General features: G+C 48.3%; 1 protein-coding gene across 5 annotated transcripts in view; it reads left to right on the top strand.

The window, feature by feature from the left end:
- The window catches only part of PMFBP1 (polyamine modulated factor 1 binding protein 1), a 129,534-nt gene extending 107,527 nt beyond the window's left edge, over positions 1 to 22,007 (top strand). For 4 of the 5 annotated variants that reach the window (XM_084756931.1, XM_084756932.1, XM_084756929.1 and 1 more), the window contains 16 exons: positions 1,152 to 1,322; positions 1,972 to 2,082; positions 5,291 to 5,417; positions 6,298 to 6,455; positions 7,838 to 8,072; positions 10,801 to 10,990; positions 11,101 to 11,254; positions 12,202 to 12,369; positions 12,600 to 12,737; positions 16,314 to 16,478; positions 16,998 to 17,165; positions 17,491 to 17,658; positions 18,462 to 18,562; positions 19,010 to 19,084; positions 20,982 to 21,220; positions 21,757 to 22,007. In XM_084756931.1, the coding sequence (XP_084613057.1) occupies positions 1,152 to 1,322; positions 1,972 to 2,082; positions 5,291 to 5,417; positions 6,298 to 6,455; positions 7,838 to 8,072; positions 10,801 to 10,990; positions 11,101 to 11,254; positions 12,202 to 12,369; positions 12,600 to 12,737; positions 16,314 to 16,478; positions 16,998 to 17,165; positions 17,491 to 17,658; positions 18,462 to 18,562; positions 19,010 to 19,084; positions 20,982 to 21,220; positions 21,757 to 21,773 (2,385 nt within the window). In that variant the 3' untranslated portion in view covers positions 21,774 to 22,007. The remainder of the gene's footprint in view (positions 1 to 1,151; positions 1,323 to 1,971; positions 2,083 to 5,290; positions 5,418 to 6,297; positions 6,456 to 7,837; positions 8,073 to 10,800; positions 10,991 to 11,100; positions 11,255 to 12,201; positions 12,370 to 12,599; positions 12,738 to 16,313; positions 16,479 to 16,997; positions 17,166 to 17,490; positions 17,659 to 18,461; positions 18,563 to 19,009; positions 19,085 to 20,981; positions 21,221 to 21,756) is intronic. The other variant, XM_084756933.1, reaches the window with a different exon arrangement.
- Positions 22,008 to 24,665: the final 2,658 nt, after the last annotated feature.

Raw genomic sequence — 24,665 nt, 5'->3', positions numbered from 1 at the left:
CTGGATAAATGCATTTTAAAAACAATTTGAAAGGACAGGGTAGAATGGAAGCATAGGTACCCTGAGCAAATCTCTAGGACGTCTTAAGTTTTAAAATCCATTTTTATGTTTTATGAATACAACATACCCCATTATAATCCTATAGATTCGTTTATAATGTAAGTGTAGAGATAAAAGTTCTGGAAGGATGTGCAGTGTTTGTCCTCTCTAGAAGCTGGAGAGAGTACAGGACAGGAGGTGGTAGTCAAAGAGAAATATACATGTGCTTGCAATGTCAAGGGGTTTTTTTTTTAAAGAGAAGTCAGACACAAATATTTGTTATAATTTGAAGCCAGTTTTAAGAATAAGATAGCCTGGGAGGAGACAGCTTAGTAAAGTACTTAGCCTGCAAGCTTGATGACCCAGGTTTGATTGCCAGGACCCAAGCTCGAGAGAACTCTTGTAACCCAACATGGAGGGGATAGAGACAGGAGAACCCCTGGGGCTTGTTGGACAGGCAGTCCAGCCAATCAGTGAGCTGCAGCTTCAGTAGGAAACTGTCTCAAAACGTAAACCAGCGAATGGTTGAAGAAGACACCCATAAGTAACCTCTGGTCTCCACACACATGAACACACACATGCATATATGTGCATGTACACAGACACACACACACACACACACACACATATATATACACACAAGAGAGAGAGAGAAAGACAGAGAGAGATGAGAGAGACAGGAGAGAGTGGAAAGAGGAAGAGGAGAGAATACAGCAGCTCTACAAATAACCGCATGGAAAATAACCTCGGCAAGTTGCCAAGTGAGGATGGTCATTACAGTAGCATGCAGCGGCACCCTCGGTTGTAAAAGGAAATAAGTTGGACTGTAGAACTGTCCAGATGTGCACACAGACATGCCTAGAACATCATTTCATGCCTAACAAAAACATTGGTAACAGAGGGTGTCACCAGGGAGGGGCCTGAGTCACAGTCCTGAGAACCGTTGGGGACTTCCATCTTGAGTCCTCGATGGCTGGTATTTTTTTTCTCTTGTTAAGGACATTCTGCTCACCAAAGGGGAACATAGACTTTTAGAACATGAGCCTAGTAGGACTCAGAAGGTGACTCACAAATTCCAAGCAAAACCAATTCATTGTTTGTAAATGTCCCAGGAGCCTGAGAGCAAGGGTGACCACTCGAAGGTGCGCATCTACACCTCCCCATGCGTGATTCAAGAGCATCAGGAGACCCTGAAGCGACTGTCTGAGGTTTGGAAAAAGGTTTCTGAGCAGGACGACCTAATCCAGGAGCTCCGGAATAAACTGGCCTGCAGCAACTCTCTGGTACGTGCCTCACTTTAGAGCATCGTCTACCAGACTCCGCATAGAGTCATGAGGAAGGAAGAGGGGAGACACTTAACCTAATCTCTTCAACCGAGCCTCCTCGAATAGCGCGTAAACTTGTCCCTGCCTCTTGTTCATACTTCTGTGGCATCTGTGTCCTCATCGTATCAAGTTCAATATTCTAAAGAGATACAGAGAACACAAATTATATGGTCTTTAAATTTTTTTGGTTTTTTTGTTTTGTTTTGTTTTTGGGTTTGTGTGTGTGTGTGTGTGTGTGTGTGTGTGTGTGTGTGTGTGTGTGTGTTCATACTTTTGTTCACTCCATTAAAAAAAAAACTTCCTTAGGGAATCAAGCACTAATTCTTGACCTCTGGGAAATTAGAAACAAGTTCTCCATAGCCTCCCAAAAGCTTGCTTCATATAGCATGGCAGTTCAGAAAGCGTCAAATCTGAAGCTGCTGATAGAGAGGAGGCAAACGACTCTTCTGACTTAGACAACCTGATATAATATTAAGAGCAAAATCCCTATTATACCCAACATGCCGAGCACGCTGAGTCATCTAACTACACACAAACCTATGCTGTAGAGAGGGAACCACTACATGTTACTGACCGCTCACCCTGACTGGCCCGTGATCTCTTGCAGGTTCTAGAGCGTGAGGAGGCTTTGATAAAATTACAAGCTGACTTCGCTTCCTACACAGCCACCCACAGGCATCCCCCTACCTCCTCAGAAGACTGTGAGGACATCAAAAAGGTGGGCTTCCTTTGCTTCTGTGGCCTTACACGGAGAGAGGTGGCTTCCGGCTTTCCCTGGTTGTCTTTCTTATTTTGATACTATAGTTTGTAAGTGTTCTGTATTTGTGTAACCTTGCCCAGTCTTGCCAAAAGGAAACTCTGCATAATGTGCCCCCCGCCCCCAAAGACTATGCCAACCTTAGGTAGATTGTAGGATGCACCCACCTCTTAATCCACTCCTGAGGTTACGTCCAAGCAAGACAGTACTCCTGTTGGCTTGATAGACTCAGAAAGACTCTTAAAAAAGAAAAACAAACTTCTAGACTCTGCCTAGAGTTGAAAAACCAAATACGAAAGAAATTTATCACTACAAACCCTTTTTCTTTCTAAGTCTGTAACTTCAAAGCAGACTTGGCCTAAAGAAATGGCTCATTAGTTAAGAGCAGCAAAGTTGCAAAGAGCCCCAGGTCAGTTCCCTGCACCCATAGCAGACGGCTCATAACCTCCAGTAACTCCAGCTGTAGGAGTACAGCCTCCGTGGGCACTGGCCACTCATCTGCACTTCGCCACGCACAAACTCACATGCGTGCACGTGAAATGTGTGTCAAAGCGGTATCACAGGTTGATTCTAGTAACAAACAAGCAGTTAAGCCATGTCAACAAACAGCAAGTTTTGATGAACCATGATGAGTAAAAACATGGTGAGCTCTTAAGTCGCCATGCTTCAGCATGAGGTCCATGGCAACGCCAGCTTGGACAGCATACAGTGAGGAATTGATGCACGCCTGCATGGGCCCGGGTGGAGCTGGGGTATGCAGCAATAGAAGCAGAGGAGGAGCTGAGAAAGGAAACAACACACGAGTTCTCCCCGGGGGCCTCTAGCGGGGGTGGGGGACTCTTCAGGACTTTGCAATTCCAGGAAATCAGATGACTGTGGCATGGATACTACAGAATGTTTGAAGGTTACCCTTGGAACTACAAACGTCATCACTACGGGTTGAAATGATGGTGTTCACATCCTGATCTACAACAGCATCTGTTGTGTGACAAGACCTCTCCTGAGGTCTAGTCACCCCAGATAGGGAACCGATGACAGAAAACACAGATACCGCCAAAGTCCAACTTGGTGAACCAATAAGTTTTACTGGGGTTACTTATAGGAGCAGAATTGGCCCAAAGGCAGCTGCATCATCAAAGCCTACACCAGTACAGGTGACAGCTGTCAAAAGCTGGCAACCTGGAGCACATGCCCAGCCTGCAGGCAACGCAACAGGTTGGAGAGCATCCTTTCCATGTGACTCAGTTGGTCTACGCCTCTTCCAGACATCTTGGGTGCCTTCTGCTTCTTCCACGCAGCTTGTCTTGCCTCAGAGTCGTCTTCGCGGCTTGTCTTGTCTGAGTCTTTTTAGCAGCTTTATTGCTTACTCTGACAGGGAGGGGCCTGGTGACTTCCTGAAGCTATTTTGAGTTGTCCACCTTCTGTCTTAAGATGCCTCCCTGCAGGATGAAATGGTTCGGTCCAGGAGGAAACAGTTACACAACACCATCTCATCAATAGCCACTTTGACATGATGCCTGCTTCTCCCGAAAAGAAAAAAAAAAGAAAGAAAGAAAAGAATACACCTGCGTGTTACTCTTTTCATTTCTGTAACCAAATACCTGGCAAGACACATCTCAAGGGAAAAAGACTTATTTTGGCTGACACTCACGGCAGGGAAGTCCTGGTGACAGGAACAAGGGAAGGCTGGTCACATGGCATCCATGGTCAGGAGGCAGAGAGAGAGGAAAGGTGGTGCTCAGCTTGCTTTCTCCTTTTCATTCACTCCAGGACCCCAGTCCCAACATTCACAGTGACTCTTCCCTTCCTAATTGAACCTTTCTGAAAACACTCACATAGACCTTCCCAGAGGTTTGTAAGCCTTGTCCTTTCAGCTCCTCCCACAGCCAGCACAGGCTGCTGCGAGCCGTGGACCCCATCCCCACGGTGCCCACCCAGGGTCACTGAGTGACCCACCTGCATTTCCCCAGCTGTCCCCCTCTGACTTCAGGCTGCAGCTTTCCTTCCTACTGACTTCAGAGTCACATAACAAATCCCTCAGCACCCTGGATGGCCCGCAGTTCAGCCGCACTGGGCGGCCATTGCCTGCTTCAGAATGGAAGAGAGTATCTGGAGGAACTCCGAGCCCAGCGCAATGGGATGAGCCAGAGCTCTTCATCCCGCCCTCCCCGCCCTCCCCCCCCCCCACTCTCCCCTCACTTCTCCATCTAGTTCCTGGTCCGCGGCCAGTGGGTCTCTCTGTGTCAAAGCTTCTCCCTCAGATATTCCCGCATGCCTCCCCTGCCCTTTCTTCAGTAAGCTCCTGTATGGAGATCCCTTCCCAGTGAGGTCAACCCACCGTCCTATTTACAGTAGCCGCACACACCATGTCTGCCACACCCTGTGCCCTCCACTTCTGTGCTCACTTTGCTCTGTTGTCCCTTCTATAGCCCTCATCAACCTCTGGCCCCTTCTGCAGGTCACGCGCATTGTCATTGTCTCACTCTGCTAAAGACCTGCTTCCCCTGTCATATTGAGATGTAATTGATAAAAAAAAAAAAACCACAAGACTCACCTTGGTGGTTAGCATATTCCTAAGGCTAGGTAACAGTCACTGTTGTCCAAGTCTAGAATATCTTCACCTGCCCTGAGGATCTCAAACCATTCACTAGCTGCCTGCCCCCATGCCCTCCCCAGCCTCTGATACCCTCTTCTGTGCTGTCTGTCTCCAGGGGGTTGTACTATGGACATTTTGTCTTTAAGAAGGCATCCTTCCAGGGGTTATGGAAATAGTTGAGACAGTAAAGTTGCTTGCATAGGCCCCCTGAGCTTTTCACCCAGCACTCGCATGAAAAACTGGATTTGGAGTTATATGCAGACATCCCATAGCTGGGGAAGCCGAGACAGATCCTGGGAACCGGGCTATCCAACTGGGTAAGATTCAGTGAGAGATCCTGTCTCACGATGATGATGATGATGGTGATGGTGATGATATGGGAAATGACTGAGGAAGACACCCGGAATCACACACACACACACACACACACACACACACACACACACACACGTGCAAACACCTGCCTGCCCACACACATACATACGTACACTAAATAAATAGGAGACATGAAGGGAAGGAAAGATGATGGTTCCTTTGTGCGCTTACCCTGCTCGACTTCCTTCCAATGCTTAGATCCTGAAGCACCTGCAGGATCAGAAGGACAGCCAGTGCCTGCACGTGGAGGAGTGCCAGAACCTCGTGAAGGACCTGCGCATGGAGCTGGAAGCCGTGTCAGAGCAGAAGAAAAACATCACGAAGGGTAAAACAGGACCGCGATCAAATGTGGGGCACCAGAGTTCGTGTGAGAGAGAGTCAGTCCCCGCTCTCCACTCAGCTGTGGAGAACGTCCTGTCCATTGGCTAGATCTGAGTAGGGGTTCGATGTTTACTGCACGTATTGTCCTTGGTTGGTGCAGTAGTTTGAGCAGAGCCCCCTATGATGTGCAGATCCGCCCATCCTAATGTTCTTCTTGTAGGTTTCAAAGACCTTCTGGGTCCTTCTATTTCCCCATTCTCCCATACTTCTCTCACCTAGAGACCCAATAGGATGTCCTCTCATCTATCGCAATTTCCCTTGATGGGGAGGCTTGGTGGCACTCAGAGGAAGGATAGCAGGCTACCAAGATGAGACTTGATAGCATATGATCATTTAGAGGGGGAAGAGGTCCCCCTCAGTCACAGACATAGGGGAGGGGAATAGGGTGAAACCAGGAGGGAGAGAGGATACAAGGGATGGGATAACAATTGAGATGTAATCTGAATAAATTAATTAAATTAAATATTTTTTTTTAAAAAAAAGGACCATGAGGCATGGCTGGGGAGCGAGAGGGCACCAGCCTCTGATGGGGGCCATGGCTGGGGAGTGGGAGGGCACCAGCCTCTGATGGGTAAGCCATGGCTGGGGAGTGGAAGGGCACCAGCCTCTGATGGATGAGCCATGGCTGGGGAGTGGGAGGGCACCACCAGCCTCTGATGGGTAAGACATGGCTGGGGAGTAGGAGGGCGCCACCAGCCTCTCATGGGTAAGCCATGGCTGGGGAGCGGGAGGGCACCACCAGCCTCTCATGGGTAAGCCATGGCTGGGGAGCGGGAGGGCACCACCAGCCTCTGATGGGATCCGTGTTGTCTTACCCATACTAGACATGATGAAGCTAGAGTTGGACCTTCATGGGCTGCGGGAGGAGACATCAGCCCACATTGAGAAGAAGGACAAAGATGCTGCCATCCTGCAGCAGCGGCTACAGGATCTGCAGCAGCAGTGCTCAGAGTCCCAGAATCTGGCCCTAAAGAAGGACAAGGTGAGCTAGCACTGCCTGGGTCCTGATGGGGGACTGCCAATGGGGCGAGCGTGAGGCCAGGCCTTGGGGAAGGAGCTTCTGTGTCTGCTGTGGCTATTATGGAAGTCTCGTGGGCAAGTGTACAGTGAGAGCAAGGGGCTCCTCGGGCCGGGAAGCATTCACAGAACTTCTTTGGTATTTCTAATAACAAGTGAGACCTGGGAACAAAGCTGAGCACAGTGGTGCGTGCCTGTAATCCCAGCGTCTGGGAAGTGGAGCAAAGAAGGTGAAAGTCAGCCTAGGCTCCAAAATGCTTCCCTGTCTCAAAAAGAAATCTCACACATGTACACACACATGCACATACACACACATATTCACAAATATCCTTTGACTATATAAACCACAGAGTGTGAAATGTTAATGCAGCCATGCTGTATCCTGTGAGATCTGTAGTCACTATTATAAACTTGTTCCTGAAAAGGCCTAGAACCAACCAGAGCCAAGAACAGGAAGTTTGTGAAACCAGGGCAAGCCTTGATGGTCAGCACAATTCAAACCCTGTATGTTTCTCGGCACTACTAAAAATAACGTATAGCTAGTATCCAGTCATTAAAACCTCTTTTGTTAAAATAAGACTGAAACCCACCTGTCAAAATAGAAGCATCTAGAAAAGTGGAGCATAAAAAAAAAAAAAAAAGCAAGGAGTCTAGAGATGCACAGCTTCACCAGCATTCACTTAGCACTCTTGTGTGTACGACGTGCGGAGACACAGGCCACAAAGCATGGGACACGCCTGTTCTCATGCACAGGGGGATAGATACAAAGAGAGTGTCAAAATTAACACATAATCCTGATAGAGGGATGCAGAGTCTGACAAACTTCCTACAGGGTCATAATAGAGGGCCTCTCTGGTAAGCTAATACTCAGGCAGAGATTTGAATGCAGGGACAGAATTCCCAGGTTTTTCCGTTAGTATGGTGGCTAACACCGAGAGAGAGCTAGCTGAAGGCAGGGCTCTTGAGGAAGAACAGTCCAGGCAGAGGGCACAGCAAGCACAAAGACCTTCCGGGTGCAGGAGGCTAGCTGAAGCTGAGACGGGCTCAGGTTCCTGGATGCCAAGCCAGACAGGTAGCCTAGGTAGGACCCGTTCACGAGCCTCCTGAGATGTAGATGAAAAAACTTGGGCCTTTTTTTTCTAAGTAAAGCCGAAGCCAGCAGAGGGTTTTGAACACAGGCAGCTCTGTGGGGACCTTCCACATCACAAGCCAGAGCTGCCTGTGTTCAAGCACAGGTAGAAGGTCCTCGCACTATCTCAGGATGGCGGCAGGCCGGTATAACCTCTAACTACGCGGTGGCCGGTGGCTCGGGCCGCTCTCAGCATCCCTCTTCTCTGCTGTCCACAGTTGCTCCAAGACAAAGACGAGAGGCTGAATGAGCTGGAGAAGAAACTGGCCCAAGTGCAGAACACCCTCACGGAGAAAGACACGGAGCTGGAGAAGCTACAGCGCGCGGCCAAAGACTTCGAGGCAAATCTCCAGGAGGCCAGGCAGGAAGCAGCCAAAACAAATGCGCTGCGGGTTGAGATCCAGACGCTGAAGGAAAGTCTTGAGGAGGCCAAAGAGCAGCAGAAGCTGGCAGGTGAGAGATCTCAGGCTCACACTGCCCGCCCGCCCCCCCCCCCCAACACACACACACTTCCAGCCCTGTCTCTCCGAACGGCCGCGGCACCTAAGGCCTTCTGCCACACCCCATGACTTCATCTTGTGTACCTCCCGGAAGTTCCCTCAACTCTCTTGAACTCCCTCATCTAAATTCACAGGCCCTCTGAACCCCTGCTGAGGCCTCTTGCTCTCCTCCCTCGGCCACCTTAGACGAATGAGTGCCCCAGTCCAGCTGGGCCACAGAGACGACAGGGTTCTACATTTGCTTCCTGAGGTAGCATTTTGGGTCTGTCATCTCCAGGCCCTTCACACATTGTGTTTCTCCCTCTCAGCTTTTCAACCCCACCTCCTCCTCTTTCCTTCCAAACACATTCTGTTCTGTAGCATGTGCTGGGGACCTCGTCTTCATGTCTCAGAGGAGCCTGCTTTCTCCACTCACCAATCTCTTCCTGCCCCAGGGTCAGGGTTCCTTCATAATGATTGCAACATTTGGGGGTCTTGGGGTGTGTGTGTGTGTGTGTGTGTGTGTGTGTGTGTGTGTGTGTGTGTTTGATTTTTTTTGGCTTTTTTGAGTCAGAGTTTCTCTGTGTAACAGCCCTGGCTTCCTGGAACTCGCCTTGAAGACCAGGCTAGCCTCGAATTCACAGAGATTTGCCTGCCTCTGCCTCCTGAGTGCTGGGATTAAAGCTGTGCGTGCATGTACGCGTGTGTTTATGCACCTGGAGCAATGACAATGTTCTTAACTTAATTGATAGTTATACAACTGTGTGAGCTCACTAAAACCCACTGCATTAGCCACTCTAAAGAGGTACGTTCTGAGCTGGGCATGGTAGTGCACACATTTAATCCCAGCACTCGGGAGGAAGAGGCAGATGCATTGATGTGAGTTCGAGGCCAGCCTAGTCTACAAAGTGAGTCCAGAACAGCCAAGGCTACACAGAGAAACCTTGTTTCAAAAAAAAAAAAAACCAAAAAAAGGTACATTCTATGCTAAGTGAATTGGCTATCGATATAAAAAATATATCCATGGCTTGGCTTCTCTCTCCCTAGCTCTGTCCTGACAACTTAGGGACCCACACTCAGCCCTTAGCTTTGTCGATATCATACCTCAGTCCAACCTAGACCTCTTGAGTCTCTTGTTTTCTCCACGCTCTGACCAAAGTCCTCCATCCCTACGGCTGCAGCTCCCACCCTCTCTCGTTAGATAATCATCCCTTAATGAGCTTCTTCCTCAGAAACTTCGAAACTGTTATCAGTCCTGCCTCCCATCAGCATCCCATCTGCCCCTCTCAGCTCTCCCAAACTGGGAAATAATCTCTTCTTTCTTTTTTTTTTTCTTAAATCTCTCTGTCTCCTTTTTACAAAATGTATAATTGCTGCTTCAGTGATGCCATCTTTCTCCTGGTATACCAGAATACTGTAGGGTGAGGAAACACACTCAACCAATAAAAATACATACATACATACATACATACACACACACACACATACATACACACACATACATACACACACACACACATACATACACACACATACATACACACACACACACACACATACACACATATATACATACACACACATACATACATACACACATACATGCACATACATACATACATACACACATACATACATGCACACACATACATACATACACACACACATACATACACACACATACATACATACACATACATACATACATACACACACATACATACATACATACATACATACACACACACACACAAATAAAAATCCCAGTGACAGCCCAGCAGGGCCTCTTCCCCCAGGGGATATTGCTGGAAGTCTCCTCTAATTGAAAGCACTGCTGTTTGCTTATATTTGTGTGTGTTTTTTTATTTGCTTGAGACAGAGTGACACCTTGTAGCTTTGACTGGCCTGGAACTCACTAGACCAGGTTGGTCCTCTGGAGATCGTCCTGGCCCTGCCTCCAAAATACACCACCATGACCAACACTCATTTCGGTGTCCTAGTGTGCTCTTTCCTTTCCTTGGCCCTCTTGGTTATTGCTGTAAGTCTAAGCCCTCCTCTCGGGCTGTCAATCTTCTCATCCCTCTCTGACCCACCTTGTTGCTCAGCTGCAACCCACCATCCTTCCCCATTTCCATCCCAGCTCCGCTTCTCATCGACTTCACCCACACGTTCCCTTCCCCGCCCATCTGTTCCCACAGTCCCCTCCCTAGAACACGTCCCTCCTCCTTCAAAGGCTGAGTCTGCTTCTGTCCCTCGTCGCAAGTTCCTCCACAGCTATCACAGCTGAGTCATGGGCAGTATGAGTTTAACAATGTGGAGTTCTCAGGCTAGGGTGTTACTTAGTGGTAGAGTGTGGGTTTTGTATGTGCTTGGTCCCCAGCATCAAAAAAGAAAAAAAAAAAGTCAATTCATAGCTTTTCCAAATTCTCTATGATAGTGCTCACCAGAGCACTAGGATTTGTCCCTAATGACAGAAGGAGTCCCACAGGAGATGCTGAACAGTTTCTGTGACGGTTTGATTTTAATCAGGAAGGGTGGTTGAAGGTAGGCAGTTTAGCACAATTCCTGATCTCGTCATGAGAGGTGAGGACAGGTTGGCAACTGAAGTATGCTGTCGCAGAATAAAAGGTTTGGTCTTTAGTGAGTCCTGACTGAGCCCCCGTGTGCTCCCTCTCACGCGGAGCCCTCCTTGGTTGCTTCAGATCAGAATCTGGCCAAGTGTAAGGAAGAAGCACATCAGGCTGGAAGCAACCTACAAGAAGCTCATCGGAAAATCGAGAGCTGCCTTCTCCTGGACCAGCAGAAGACAGACGTCATCAACGATCTGCAGGGTCAGCTGAAGAAGCTGCAGATGGAGTACAAGACCACTGAAGAGGAACGAACAGGCAACAGGTAACCCCAGGCCCAGCCCTGGACCACATGGCACGCCCTGGGGCGGGACCAGCTCCACCCCATCCATCAACAGAGGTCCTGAAGCTCTCCCTGTGCTCACCTCACTGCAGGAAACGGATAGAGGAGCTGACCTCAGAACTCAATGAAAGCCAGCGGAGGCTTGCAGATTTGGACAAGGAGAAGTCACTACTCCAGAAGACGCTGAAGGAAGATGAAAGAAAAATAAATGAGTTGCTTGATGCTGCCAGGGTTTCTGAACAAAAGGTAAGAGAGCAAGGTGCCTCCAGCGCACCTGCCCTAAGGAGCTACATGGGTCAGTCTGGTACATTCCCAGCACCTGTGTTAGACTATTATGCCAGTCACTCAGGACCAGATCCGGTGACCAGCAGTAAGCATGGTTAAGGGTTAAGTTTAAAAAGAGCCAGAGGACAGCACAGGAGGTTGCGTTGGTTTCTTTCCTGTGGCTGTAACAGCAACATGTAACAGCGTGGCCAAGGAGACTTAGAGAAAGAAGAGTCTATTTGGCCTTATGTTGCAGAGGGCTTAAGTCCATCATGGCCGGGGGGGTGGGGGTTGGGTTGCAGAAGGATTGGTAGGCATGCTGGCTGAGGCAGAATGTTTCAAGGTCTCACCTTGAAACACAAGCACAAAGCAGGAATAGCCCATTCCTAGTGACACTCTTCCTCCCGCAAAGCCGCATGTCCTAAACCTAAGCCAAACATTGCCAACAACTGTGGACCAGGCAGGCTCCTCATGCAGGAGCTCGTGAGGGGACACTCTTACTCAGCCAGCTCATTCATCCGTTTGTCTGCAGTAAATGCTCACCTGTTGACCTCGCTCCCCAGCCTCCGCTGCTCTCTTCCAATGGCTGAAAGGCTGGCCTTGTCCATCGGTTGAAAGTCTTTGATCCCTGATCCTTTTGTGCTCTTCTAAGATTCCCTTTTACTCAAAGAGGTTTTTATATGAAGAGCTGGTTGAGTTGCCGGGAAGGTTGACATGATAGGAGCTGGACCCATAAATTGGTTTAGCTAAACAAAAACAAAACAAAAAGGTGTTGAGGAGCATTAAAGTGAATGTTCCCGCCGCCTGCACTGGGAGGGGGAAATCACCATCACAGTTGTTTCCTGGATCTCTTTTCCCCAATATGATAGTATAGATCAGTCTCCAGCCAACCTTTTTCTTTCTTTCTTTCTTTCTTTTCCCCCCTTCAGCAAAAGGAGCTAACAAAAGCCAAAAACAAGCTAGAAGAAGAACTTCTAGAGGTTAAAGGGTTCCTGGAGGAGAAACAGGAGTACCTAAAAAAGATCAAGGAGCAGGAAAAGTCACTGGAAGGAGAGATGGAGGCTTTGCGACAGGAAGAAAAAAAGAAAGAAAAGATGGTGAGAGAGCCCTCCTGGGAAGATGAGACCGTTGGATCCAGGGCCAAGAGGGTGGCAGCCAGCCAGGGAGCTCCCTCGGAGCTCAGCAGAGGATGGAGAGAAGGGAACCAGTCAGCAGGAGAGGGAGGGGGCCTGAGGAGCCACAGGGCAGAGGAGTAGGGGAGGGGAGGAGTCTCCGAGTAACCGCTCTCGGGGCTCCGGGTGGGCTTTGCCGTTCGCTGGGAGAGCAGGCGAAGGAGCACATGAGGAAGCTGGAGGAGGAGAAGGAGAACCTCCAGACAGAGCTCAACAGCTGTACTTCACACCTGCAATCCTCCATCAACAAGTACAACAACTCCCAGAAAGTCATCCAAGACCTCAACTTAGAAGTGAGTAGACAGCACCCCCAAAGAAGGGAACCCCGCAGACTTTCGCCTCTGTCCTCCTCCCCGACGCCTATGCTGAGGCCTTGGCAGCTCACTTCTGCCTTTTAATGGGTGGGAGGTGGCCATAGACCCTGGTGTGCATGTAATGGAGTGGGGGGAGGGCGTGGCAATTCTTCCTTAAGAAACAGGTTTCTTTTCTGCTTGGGAGAAACCCAGCCCAAAATACCTGGAATTTTCCATCAAGTCTTCCAGTGACACAAATTAGACGAAACAAAACAAAACAAAAGAAAACAAAAGCCTCTCAGTGAATTCGTTGTTTGGGGCCACTTGAGAGAGAATGTTCTCAAAACTAAGTGCAAAGCACCGTTGGTGCCAGGAGAGAGTCATTTCATTCCAGCTCGGGTTCCGTTAGGCACGACGTATTCCTAGGAACTGTGCTTGAACTCAACTGTTCTCTTTACGTACCTCACCTGCTTTACTCTACCAAAGCACACGCCACTGTGATCCCCCATTTACAAAGGAAAGAAAGGCCAAGTCCCTGGGCCACTAAGTAGTGAGTGACGGGACAAACCAGTGTTTGAACCTGGGCCATCCAACTCTAACGTGGATCCTTTTTCCCCAGCGCACACAGGTTTCCCCCTAGCAGACTGTATTATACCCTTCTGGACAAGAAAAAATATATATAGTACTTAGAAGACGAGTCTCTTGAGCTACCAGTGAAAACCCAGGCATCCTTTAATCTTTCCTAATACAAAAAAAGGTCTGAAATCACAGGACCATTCTGGGCTTAAGCTGAGCACTACCCAGAAGCACATTGTGCCGCTCCGTGATAACAGAAAAGTCATGTGTCTGAGCTGACAGTAACATGACCCCCTAGCCACATCTTGCCACTGGGGACTGAGAAGCTGACTCTGTAAAATAGCTCATATTTGATTTGATTTTTTTTTTTTTTTTTTGCTATTTGAAAACAAGGAAATATACATTAAGAAATTTTTCATTTATTTGGATGTATCATGTTTCCGCTGTATTTAAATTTTTTTAATGCTGATCTAAAATGTCATCCAATTCTATGTTTGAACATCTTAGTAAACTTACTTGTAAATTGTAATCATCTTTCAGTTTATTTCCACAAGGTATGTGTTTGTGTATGTGTATATACAGTGTTATGGATCAAACCCAAGGCCTTTAGAATGCTAGGCTTATGAGCTCTTTGAGGCAGAGTCTCACTATGTAGTCCAGGCTGCCCCACCTCTCCCTCTTGCATGCTGGGATTACAGGCATTCCCCACATTGTCTGTTTTATGGATCATTTTTAGTAGATACTTAAATCATTTGTAAAAACACAGTTTTCTGAATATCTCTTCATAATAGTTATTTTTGTTTTTCTTGCCTTGTCATGTTGGACAGTATCTTCAGTATGGTGATGGGCAGCAATGGTAGCAGGCATCTTGTTCTTTGTTCTTAATGCAGCGCATCCACTTCAGTACAATGTGCCCTATGGGCTTATTGCTACCTTTATGGAGTTCCTTCAGTTTCTCAGTTACTAATACATTGCTCAGTATAGGTGTTGAATTCTGTCAATGCCTATTTTTACTGTCAAGATACCATCTTTCTTCTTAACTCAATACTATGATAAAAGTAATCATAATTTTGGCTCTCTGTTGTGTTTCTAGTTTGAGTCTACTTACTTAAAATAAGTTATATATTTAAGTATATATAAAATAAGTATATATACATATATATGTATATATATATATATACTTAAAATAAGCTAAGAAATGAAACAAGACCAAATGCAACTAGAAAGTACAGCAGTATATGAGAAGACTGGAAAGATAAGTAGAGACAGACCTCAAGGCCTCTGTTAAGGAATTTTGAGTTGTATTTTAAGAACAATGAGACGCTATTGAAAGAATTTCCTCAAAGGGACAAGATACGTGGTCCTTGCACTAATGTGTGGAGGTGTGTTGGGGACGCGGGTAAGTATAGCTGTGAGGAAGCCAGTCAGGAGGATGTCCAGGCTAGAGTGGTACTAGGGAGAATTAACTGATGGGCCAACTGTGGGACACAGCAAGGAAGCAAGGATGACTCAGCGGCTACACATTCTTAAGTCTCCACTTCTGCTTTCTGACTTTAGCAACAGATCTCTGTCCTGGACTTAAAGTCTGCAAGGAGATGAGTCACTTTAATAATTCACATCCGTATGGTGACTGATCCATTACAGAGCCCTTTTTTTTTTTTCCCTGCATCATCTCATTTGGTCATCACAAACAGCGTACAAAAGCGCTGAAAGGCTCCCGGCCTGTGAAGGAAGAACCGAGGGCCTGAGAAACAAGCGAAGGAACCTGGACCTCTCAACCCAGATTGTGTGATTCCACATCAGCCGCCTTTAACCATTCAGTATACTCATTGCCAAGTGGAAGATGTAGACTTGTTTTAAGTATATACCTCTGCCAAAGTTGTGTCCAGTGGGCCCCCTTACCCTGTACACTACTTGAATCTCTAAGTAGACAGTGTAACTTTCCATTCAACCAAAGACTTAGGCTTAGTATATGACTATTGTGTGACTCTTCTGTGTTGTGCTCTAAGGTCAACAAGGAGGTAGAGGTGACTAAAATACAGACAGGGCTGGGTAAGTGAAATGCTGTGTCATATCTACTAGCCTGGTGTTGGGTTGCATGTTGGTGTGTGTGCAGGTGCACATGGGTGTTTGTGAAGATATGTGTGTGTGCGTGTGGAGACTAGAGGACAACATTAGCTATAGTTCATGTGTCCTCTCTCTCTCTCTCTCTCTCTCTCTCTCTCTCTCTCTCTCTCTCTCTCTCTCTTGCTCTCTCTCTTTCTCAACAGGGTCTCTTAGTGGTCTAGAAATCTGCAAATAGACTAGTCTGTTTGGCCTGTGAATCCCAGGGATCCACCTGCCTCAACCTCCCCAGCACTGGGATTAGTTATAAGAGCACACTTCCATACCCAGCAATTTTTATATGTATATGTATGGTTTGCTTACATGTATGTCTGTACCACATACATGCAATGCCTGCAAGAGGCCAGAGAAAGCATCAGATCCCCCAGGGCTGGAGTTACAGATGCTTGTAAACCACCATGTGAGTACTAGGAATTGAACTCGGGTCCTTACTGAGCCATCTCCCGAGCCCCGAGACCCATCTTTTTCAAAACAGGTTCTAGGAGTCTAACTCAAGTCCTCCTAAGCACTGTGTGGAGTGAGCTGTCTCCCCGGCAGAAGTATATTTAAAACACCTCTGCATCTCACACTTGGCAATGAGTACACAGGAGTGGTTAAAGGCGGGTGAGATGTGGGAGAGCTTTGTGTCTGTGGAGCATATTTCGTGTACTTAGCATGTCCCGGTGCTTCCTGTATTGGAGATATGGTAGCCATTATGGGCTATATGGCTGGAGAGATACAGGGAAGCTTGGCGCGGGCTCTCTGTATTCCATAAGGGGGATGAAGGTGTGAGCGTGAACGTGGATACTCCACTGCTCACGGCAGAGAGTCTCTCTCCTATAGTCATACACCTGTGGCCAGGAACAGCCTTGACGGTGGCGTTCTTATTCCCTAAAGATAGCCCGCCAAAAGGACTCCATCATGATCCTGCAGACACAGCTGGATTCGGCGGTACAAAAAGAAAAGAGCTGCCTCCAGAATATGGTCAGCAAGGAAGCCTACGAAGAGGTTATGCGGAAGTCGGGCGCCTGCCAGGACGACCTGACACAAGCCCTGGAGAAGGTGAGGCCATGCCAGCTCTCCACCCAGGAAGTATTCAAAGAGGTCCAGGGGCTGTGAGTGACTGGCACACCCCGGTGCTTTTCAACCCTTGCCTGGACCGGGGGCGTCTGCCCAAGGAAGATCTATATTCACTTCCCTTTGTGCATCGTCGTCCTTGTGTCTGTTGTGGGTGGCAGAGACAGCGGTACCTAACCAGTCTTTGCCCTCACAGGTGACTCAGGGACAGGGTCTTTCCCAAAGTCTGAGTTGTCAGGGAACTTCAAGCACCATCTCTGGTGACCATGTCTATAAGATCGTTGGGATCAGAGTAGGAAGAAAGGGAATGGAAGGGGCAGCAGCGGGGTGATGAAAGATCCAACCACTGCCCCTCCCCACCCCTCGGTAGCACTGGCAAGGGAACCCGTGGGCACCACCCTAGGCAGAGGACAGAGAAAGCCTGGAACCTTCAGTACTAAAGACTCAGCCGAGAAGGCCAAGGGCCCTGGTGGCCACTCTAATCCGTTCTGTCTTTGCCGGAAGCTCACTCATGCCACCTCCGAGACAAAGAGCCTGCAGCGCAGCTTGCAACAGACCCAGGAGAGGAAAGCTCAGCTGGAAGATGAGATCCTGGCTTATGAGGAAAGGATGAAAAAGCTCAATGCGGAGTTAAAAAAACTGCAGGGCTTCCACGAGCAGAGCGAGCTAGAGGTGAGAGGCTGGGGGCGGGGAGGGCGGCGCATGGACTGCCTTCCTCTTAGAGGTCCACAAGGTCACCTTTTGCATGCAGAATTCTTTAGCACTCAGCCATACCCTTTGGCTGCTGGGCTCAGCCCCACCTTCTCAGCATCTGGAATGACAGGCAGGCAGGAAGATCAGAGCAGGGGTGCCCTCTACTGGTCACTGGAAGTAAAAGGCACACACCCCCTCACACCCCCAATGCCCTCCGCCAATCTTCTAGCGTAGGTAGAGAGGGCACCCTCCGCCTTGCCTGGCCCCGCCCCTGCCCGCCCCCTCACTTTGCACTCCTGAGCAGGTGCACACCTTTGACAAGAAACTGGAGGAGATGAGCAACCAGGTGCTGCAGTGGCAGAAGCAGCACCAAAATGACCTCAAGATGCTGGCGGCTAAGGAGACGCAGCTCCGGGAATTCCAGGAGGAAATGGCTACCCTGAAAGAGAACCTCCTTGCGGATGAGAAGGAGGTGGACACTGTTTGGATTCTGTCACTTCCTCTCCACCCGTCCTGACTGGGCCGTCTTTAGGAATGCCAGAACCAAGGAACACACACACACACACACACACACGCACGCACGCAAGCACGCACGCACGCACGCACACGTGCACACACATGCTATTCTACAGGAAGCGGTCTGAATAGTCCCTGGCCACCTCTCAACTCACCTAGGTCCCTGTGGTTTTGTTGCTGTAGAGAGATGAGTGCCCTGCCTCAGCAAAAGACTCGGGTACACCAGCTACCACTCACATCCCCTAGCTCGCCCTCCCCTGTGCACGCCCTGCCAGGTTTTGCCGCCAAGCTAGTTAAGTGGCCTTCTAGATATGCCCTGTATCTAGCAACCAGAGCGGTGCCATTCATGGCAGGAAGTCTTGGGACGACTTAGATGGCTACAGGGCCCTTGTTCCAATGAAAAAGGAAGCACTTCCTCTTCCTGGCTCCTTCCTTCCTTTTGCTGTGATACTGGCTCGGCATACTACTGTTTTAGAACAAGTTGCTTCACTGCCATTGGCCCGCGAACCATTACTGTAAGTGTACAGTCTACCATGTCTGCCATGAATGGTCCCTCCTCAGAGGTGTCACCTCAGTGAGAAGCGCAGGTCCTGAGTGTGGCAGCCCTGGCCTCAGCTTAGGCAGGGTTGATTTTTTTTTTTTTTTTTAATTTTCTCAGAAAGAAGAATCCAAACTGGGGGCGGGCGCGAGAGAGGAGGGAGAGGTAGCACTCAGTGTCCCCACCCCTTACAGCCTCATTTTTCCTCTCATATTGCAAAGCCATACAGCCTGCCTGCAAAGACAGCCAAAGAGCCCTGCCGGGTCCACCGGGAGAGTGACCCGATTATGTGCAACGTGGAACAGTGGGCCAAGGAGCAGAAGTAAGCATTCGAGACAAAAGTAGGGCAGGTCCCAAGGCCAGGCCAAACTGAGACCCACAGTGCCTAACCATGCATGCCTGCCCAAGAACTCACTGACACCCGAGAGTTGGGAATCAGACAGAGGGGGGGTCTCACCCCTTCAGGCTGGTCTGCAAAGCTGGCAACAGGCGACAGAGTAGCGTCAGATGCAAGGCACTTACCACTGGGGTACAAGCTTCCTCTTCCCAGGCGGGGATCCAGCTTCCTGTGGTGCCCTTGAAGGTTGCATACATCATCTGAATGTGCGTCTTTACTTGTCAAGGACTCCCAAGGCTCTCCCCCCTAGGGACAAGGTGACGTGGGCCAAGGACTCAGCAGAACCCTGCTGAGGAGACCCTTGCCCAACAAGCAGGTTCCCCCCGTCCCACGTAGGGAAGCGCCTTCTTCCCCCTGTGTGTTGTATTACAGGATTGCCAATGAGAAACTCGGAAACAAGCTGAGAGAACAGGTCAAATACATCGCCAAGCTAACTGGCGAAAAGGAGTAAGTTGTCTTCCCTACACGGCTGCCTCTTGGGAACCACCCCTGGCTAATCTACATCCCGTATAGGGAGCAGCCCCCCCTCCCTTCCCAGAAAATAAGGAACGATCCGGACAGACCCTGAGACCTGAAACAGTTCCTTAAGTTGGATAGCGAGCTGAAGGAGGGAGCAGGACCACTGTGACACAGAGAATCAGAAACCACGGCCACTGGTAGAAGAGGCTGACAGAGGATCAGAGAACAGGGCCATGCCAGACCCTGCTCAGAGGCACATGGACTGGGGGACTGGGGACAGAAGAAGAGGGCAGATTTCTAGAGAGCAAATGGACGAAACATGTGACCAGAGAAGAGGCTAAGGATCCATCCTGTCACGTGACTGCCTCTAAAAGAGGCCATGACACTTCTTAACTGGGGGGGGGGGGGGGGGACACATTTCATGAAAAGATTTAGCTAAAATAATAGTTGTCATAATCTCAAAAGCCCCATACCCAGGGGCACAGGCCACCATAAGTTCAAGGCCTGCCTGGGCTATAGATTTAGTTCAAGGCTAGACTGGCAATTTAGTGAGTCCTTGTCTCAAAATATTAAAAATTGTCAAAAGAGCTAGGGACATAATCCAGTGGTAGAATATTTCCATGGTGTGAGCAAGCCCCTATGCTCAATCGCTAGGAGTGCCAAAGAAAATAGAAAGGAATAGATAATGCCAGGCTTTATGTAGACCAGGCTGGCTTCAAATTCACAGAGATCCGCCTGCTCCTGCCTCCCGAGTGCTGGGATTGCAGGCGTGTGTGATACCATGCCCAGCCACTCTAGGTGTTTTGCACACACTGACTTCTTAATCTTCCTAAGACCTCATGAGCTGAGAATAGAGGCACTCCTTGACTTGATTAAGGTAGGGTGATGTCTGGATAAACTCGCTATAAGTTGAAAATATCATTCAGCCAAGCATGCGTCTAACACCCATTAATTTACCACACGTGGCACCTCAGTCCCACTGTGGTTATAGTGCAGTGGCTGTGCTTGAACTGAAAGCTGAAGTCCATTTGTCAATGGACTAAGAGGCCTGGGCCACATCTTGCCAGTCTGAGAAGAAGAAAAAAAAATCAAAATTCAAAGTGTAGTTTCCTATTGAGTGTATCATTTTCACACCATTATGAAGCCAGAGACATTCTAAGCTGAAGCATCGAGCCAAGGTCTATCTGCAGTAATGAAGCCATTTGTAGAAGAGGAGGGAAAGGCCCCTGAAGGCTGAGTGTCTTCCCCTGTCCCCACAGAATCTTGTCATCCCAGTGCTCTCAAGCCTTGTTAGGAGAAATCCATAGGTTGATAATAGGTGTCATCTATTAGCCCATAGAGACGATGCCACATTATCTTTCCTCTGCTTTGTATCCCCTGGCTCTACCAACACCTCTGTAAAACGAGGAGAAAAAAAAAAATGGCCAGGTTCTCAACAGAGTCAGAAAGCCTGTTTTCTCTCCTCTTCAGAAAGGGAAGCAGAGAGAACTAGGGTTGTTGGCTTTGGCTGAGGGCGTTTCCAAGACAACGCCATGAGCATCCAAAGTGAGGGCGGTCCAGAGCAGCCTCTGGTTCTCTGGTATCCGATTTCCATCATTTTCAAACTGACTCCTTCTGTGAGCCCCGGACAAGGGAGCATTAATTGTCCCCATCAAAAATATGGACAAGCGGCCCGGAGCTGGCGAGTGGCATCCTCTGCCTGGGTCTTCCTCACCCCCCAGGTCTGAGCTGTTTCCATGGGACACAGGGTATATGTGAGAACCCAGCTCTGAAAAGGTGGGCTCTCCTCATCCCTCGCCTGTGACACACCCCCCCCCCAAGTTCATCCCAACAAGGAGTCAAGCCAACCAAACCATCCGTCCTCACCGCCCTCTCCCTCCCACAGCCACCTCCACAACATCATGGTCCACCTGCAGCAGGAAAACAAGAAGCTGAAGAGTGAGATAGAAGAGAGGAGGCGAAAGTGCGGCAACGCGAGGATCTGTGCCAAGGTCCTGAGCCCGAGCAAACTGGAGCCCACCCAGAACGGGAAGCTGTGCGGTTCGCTGGGCTGGAGAGAGGTATCCCAGGACCTGACACCAAAAATGGATATCACCAAGTACATGGGGATGCCCCACTGCTCCGGTGCGTGCGCTGCGTGCGTGCTCTTTGCTACCATAATGTCTCCTTTCTTTGTCCCATGAACCAAAACAGCAACAATGTGACATCATTTTTTTAAAGACCACCGGGTTAGACTTCATAAAGGAAGAGGAGATCAGGTTACCAGAGACCTTTGGTCGCATGCTTAGCTTACCTTGGACCAGTGATCCATCCTTCCACATCCATACTGTTCCTCACATCTAAGAATGTTGGTGATAACCCACGTGCCTCGTACCTCAGACCTATCTCCTTCCCTGACTCTGCCCCATTGTGATGTGTAGGAAAAAGAGGGAAAGGAAAAAATGGATGTCTTCCTTCTGTGATGTGGCTGGAAATCCCACAAGGGTGCCCCAACCCTCCACTCAGCCTGGGCCTGAGCCACTGTTCCTACCACCTCTTTATTCCATGAGACCCCAGAGGTCACCCTACCATAGCCACCTTAGCCAGGAGGCTGGTCCAGAAGAAATCACTCGTTCATTTCTCCTCAGATTGAAGCTTTCGTTTCTTCCCTATTCCCCCAGGTACCTCATATAGCTAGAACCGCTTCCCCGCCCTAAGCATCATTTCTACACCTTTGCAGAGGACATCGAGTTCCCATCCCTCTTTCTTCACCGGAACCAGCTCCTACAGTCATCCACCAAGGCCCCTGCCTAGTTTGCAAGATGTCCATGCTTTGTTGAGTCTTGTCTACTTCCTGAAGTGGAGTGAGCTGTGTAGTACCCCGCTCCCCCCACCTCCAGGCCCAGATTCTGAAATAAAGACACAAACAACACAGCCTCTGTGAACGCCTGGTGTCTCTGCACCGCCCATCCGCAACACCGTGCTCATCTGTGTGTTCTCCACGTGCCAAAACATGCTGGCCTTTTTTACTAGTGTAGGAGATATAGTGTTCCCAAAGTAAGCTGCTGAGTTACCTGGGTTAGGTTTTTAAACCAACAAGAAAGAATTAGTGCCTCCCCACCCCCCACCCCACCCCCGTACGTCTCTGTCTGGAATTTTAAATAGAAAAAATAATCTAGAAACCATTTCCTTGCCCCCCCCAAAGGAAAATAATTCTAAGACCCAAATAAAAGTGATGTCTTTTCCAAGTGGGGAAGGTAGAAGACCATCTGTTTCCTCCGTGGCTGCCATATTACATTCCTCCTTTTAACTCGTTTACTTTTCTCCCCAGCCAGGGCAATACAAGTAAAATTCCATTATAACAAACTCCAAGGACAGTTAAACTACTTTATTGTGGTAGGATTTTGTTAAGCTGAGTACATGTCTGGAGTTTATATTTCCAGTCTATAGGAAATAGAGACAAATAGCTACCAGGGTGAAGTAAGAGAAAGAAATGGAAGAGCTTGCATTTCTGAGAGGATGGGATGGGGAAGGAAGAAGCCCACTGGTGGCCTATGATTCCCGTGGACTCTCACCTCCCTCCCCACCCACATCAAGGCCAAGAAACCTAGCTGCTAATTGTGATGTTTCAACCTCGCCAGGGTGCAGGGTGGCTACGTTCCAGCGTGCAGAAGGAAATGGGGCACTGAGAAGCTCTGGAAACTTCTCTCGTGCCGTTTGATGTCCATCTCCCCCACTTGTTTTAGAATAGCCTTTATTTTTTAGAGAAAAGTAAGACTGAAAAAGAAAAACACCCAATGCCAATGAGCCATACATCCTGGTCTTAGCTACGACCCCTTTGTTCAAACCCAAGTTCAGTATCCTTAAAGTCCACAGTGCAGTCTACTAAAAAGGCAGGCTTATCTCCATAATTCATGAAGAAGTTTCAGATACGTTAGCCAGAATTGCATCCTTTAGATACTGTGAATGTCACATAGTTATTCAAAGCTGTCTTTCACTTTCTGTTGGGGGGGAGGGGATTATATCAGATCAAAGCAGGACAGAATTATGGGAAGCAAGGCGAGAGAAGTGTTTTACTATTTCATCCAGTCACCTAGCTGTGCAAAGTTCAGGTAGGCAGAAGACCAAGTAGGCAGAGAGAATAGACTTAGAGAAGGCAGAAGAAAGAGGGAGAAGGTAAGTGTTTCTTAATAAATAAACCAACAAGTCGGTTTCTACAAAATCATTTAATATCTGATACTAAAAAGAAATGGTTGTGGCAATACATTTTGTCATTTTAAAAAAGTACAACAAAGTGGGGCTAGAAGACAATTGCCTTTGCATAATAAAAGCTCCATATGAAAGAGCCACAGTTTCATGCTCATATCTACAGTGGTGGTGGCACATGCTTGTAAGCCCAAAACTCAGGAGGCAAAGGCAAGCAGATTTCTGTGAGTTTGAAGCCATCTTGTCTACAGAGTGAGTTCCCAGATGGCCCGGGCTACACAGAAAAACCCAGTCTCAAAAAAAAAAAAGAAAAAGAAAAAGAAACCAAAAACAAACAAAAAACCCACAATGCAAGGATGTCCACTTTCGACCCTTGTTTTAAGTACTAGTAACTGTATTCAGAAAGCTTAGGCTAGAAGCAGAAATAAAAGATATATCCAAATTAGCTGGGCAATGGTGGTGCTCACCTTCAATCCCAGCACTCAGGAGGCAAAGACAGGCAGATCTCTGAGTCTGAAGCCAGCCTAGTCTATAGAGTGAGTTCCAGGACAGCCAGGGTTACACAGAGAAACCCTGTGCTAGAAAAACAACAAAAGAATATCCAAATTAGAATAGTGAGACAGCTCAGCAGGTGCAGTTTCAATCAGAATGGCCCCCATAGCTCAGATATTTGGAAACGGCCCCGTAGTTGCTGGCAGTGTTTGGGGAGGGTTAGAAGACACAGCCTCGATAGGCAAGAGGGCTGTGCTGGCTAGTTCTTCTATCAGCTTGATGCAAGCTAGTCATTTTGGAAGAAGGACCCTCAGGTGAGAAAATACCACACCAGATGATCAGTCTGTGGACAAGCCTGTTGGGTACTTTCTTGATGACTGATGTGGGCACTGCCACCCCTGGGCTGATGGTCCTGGGTTCTATAAGAAAGCAAGCCAAGCAAGCCATGAGGAGCAAGCCAGTACGCACACCCATCCATGGCCTCTGCATCGGCTCCTGCCTCCAGGTCCGGGCCCTGGCTTCTCTGGATGACAGACTGTAAGCCGTAAAATGAAGTAAACTCTTTCTTCCTCAAGTTGCTTTTGGTCACTGTGTTTTATCACAGCAACAGAAACTCTATTAACAGGGTGTAAGACTGGTATAGTGACAGTTCAACATTGCTAAAACAGACCTAAAACACAGTCCATGATCGTGGACTAGAAAACCCAAACATCAATCTGTTCGTATCACCCAAATGGATTTACAGATTTGGTACAACTTCTATCAAAATCCCAATGATATCTTTTGCAGGAATGGAAAAAATTCACATAATTTCAGGGGAGCTCAATCATAAAAAGGAAGAATAAAGCTGAAGAACTTATACTCTGATTTTATAACTTTGCTAAATGTTTCT

Source organism: Acomys minous, assembly GCF_964271855.1.
Source record: "Acomys minous genome assembly, chromosome: 14".
Taxonomy (NCBI): Eukaryota; Metazoa; Chordata; class Mammalia; order Rodentia; family Muridae; genus Acomys; species Acomys minous.
This window is presented reverse-complemented; position numbering and strand designations above follow the sequence as displayed.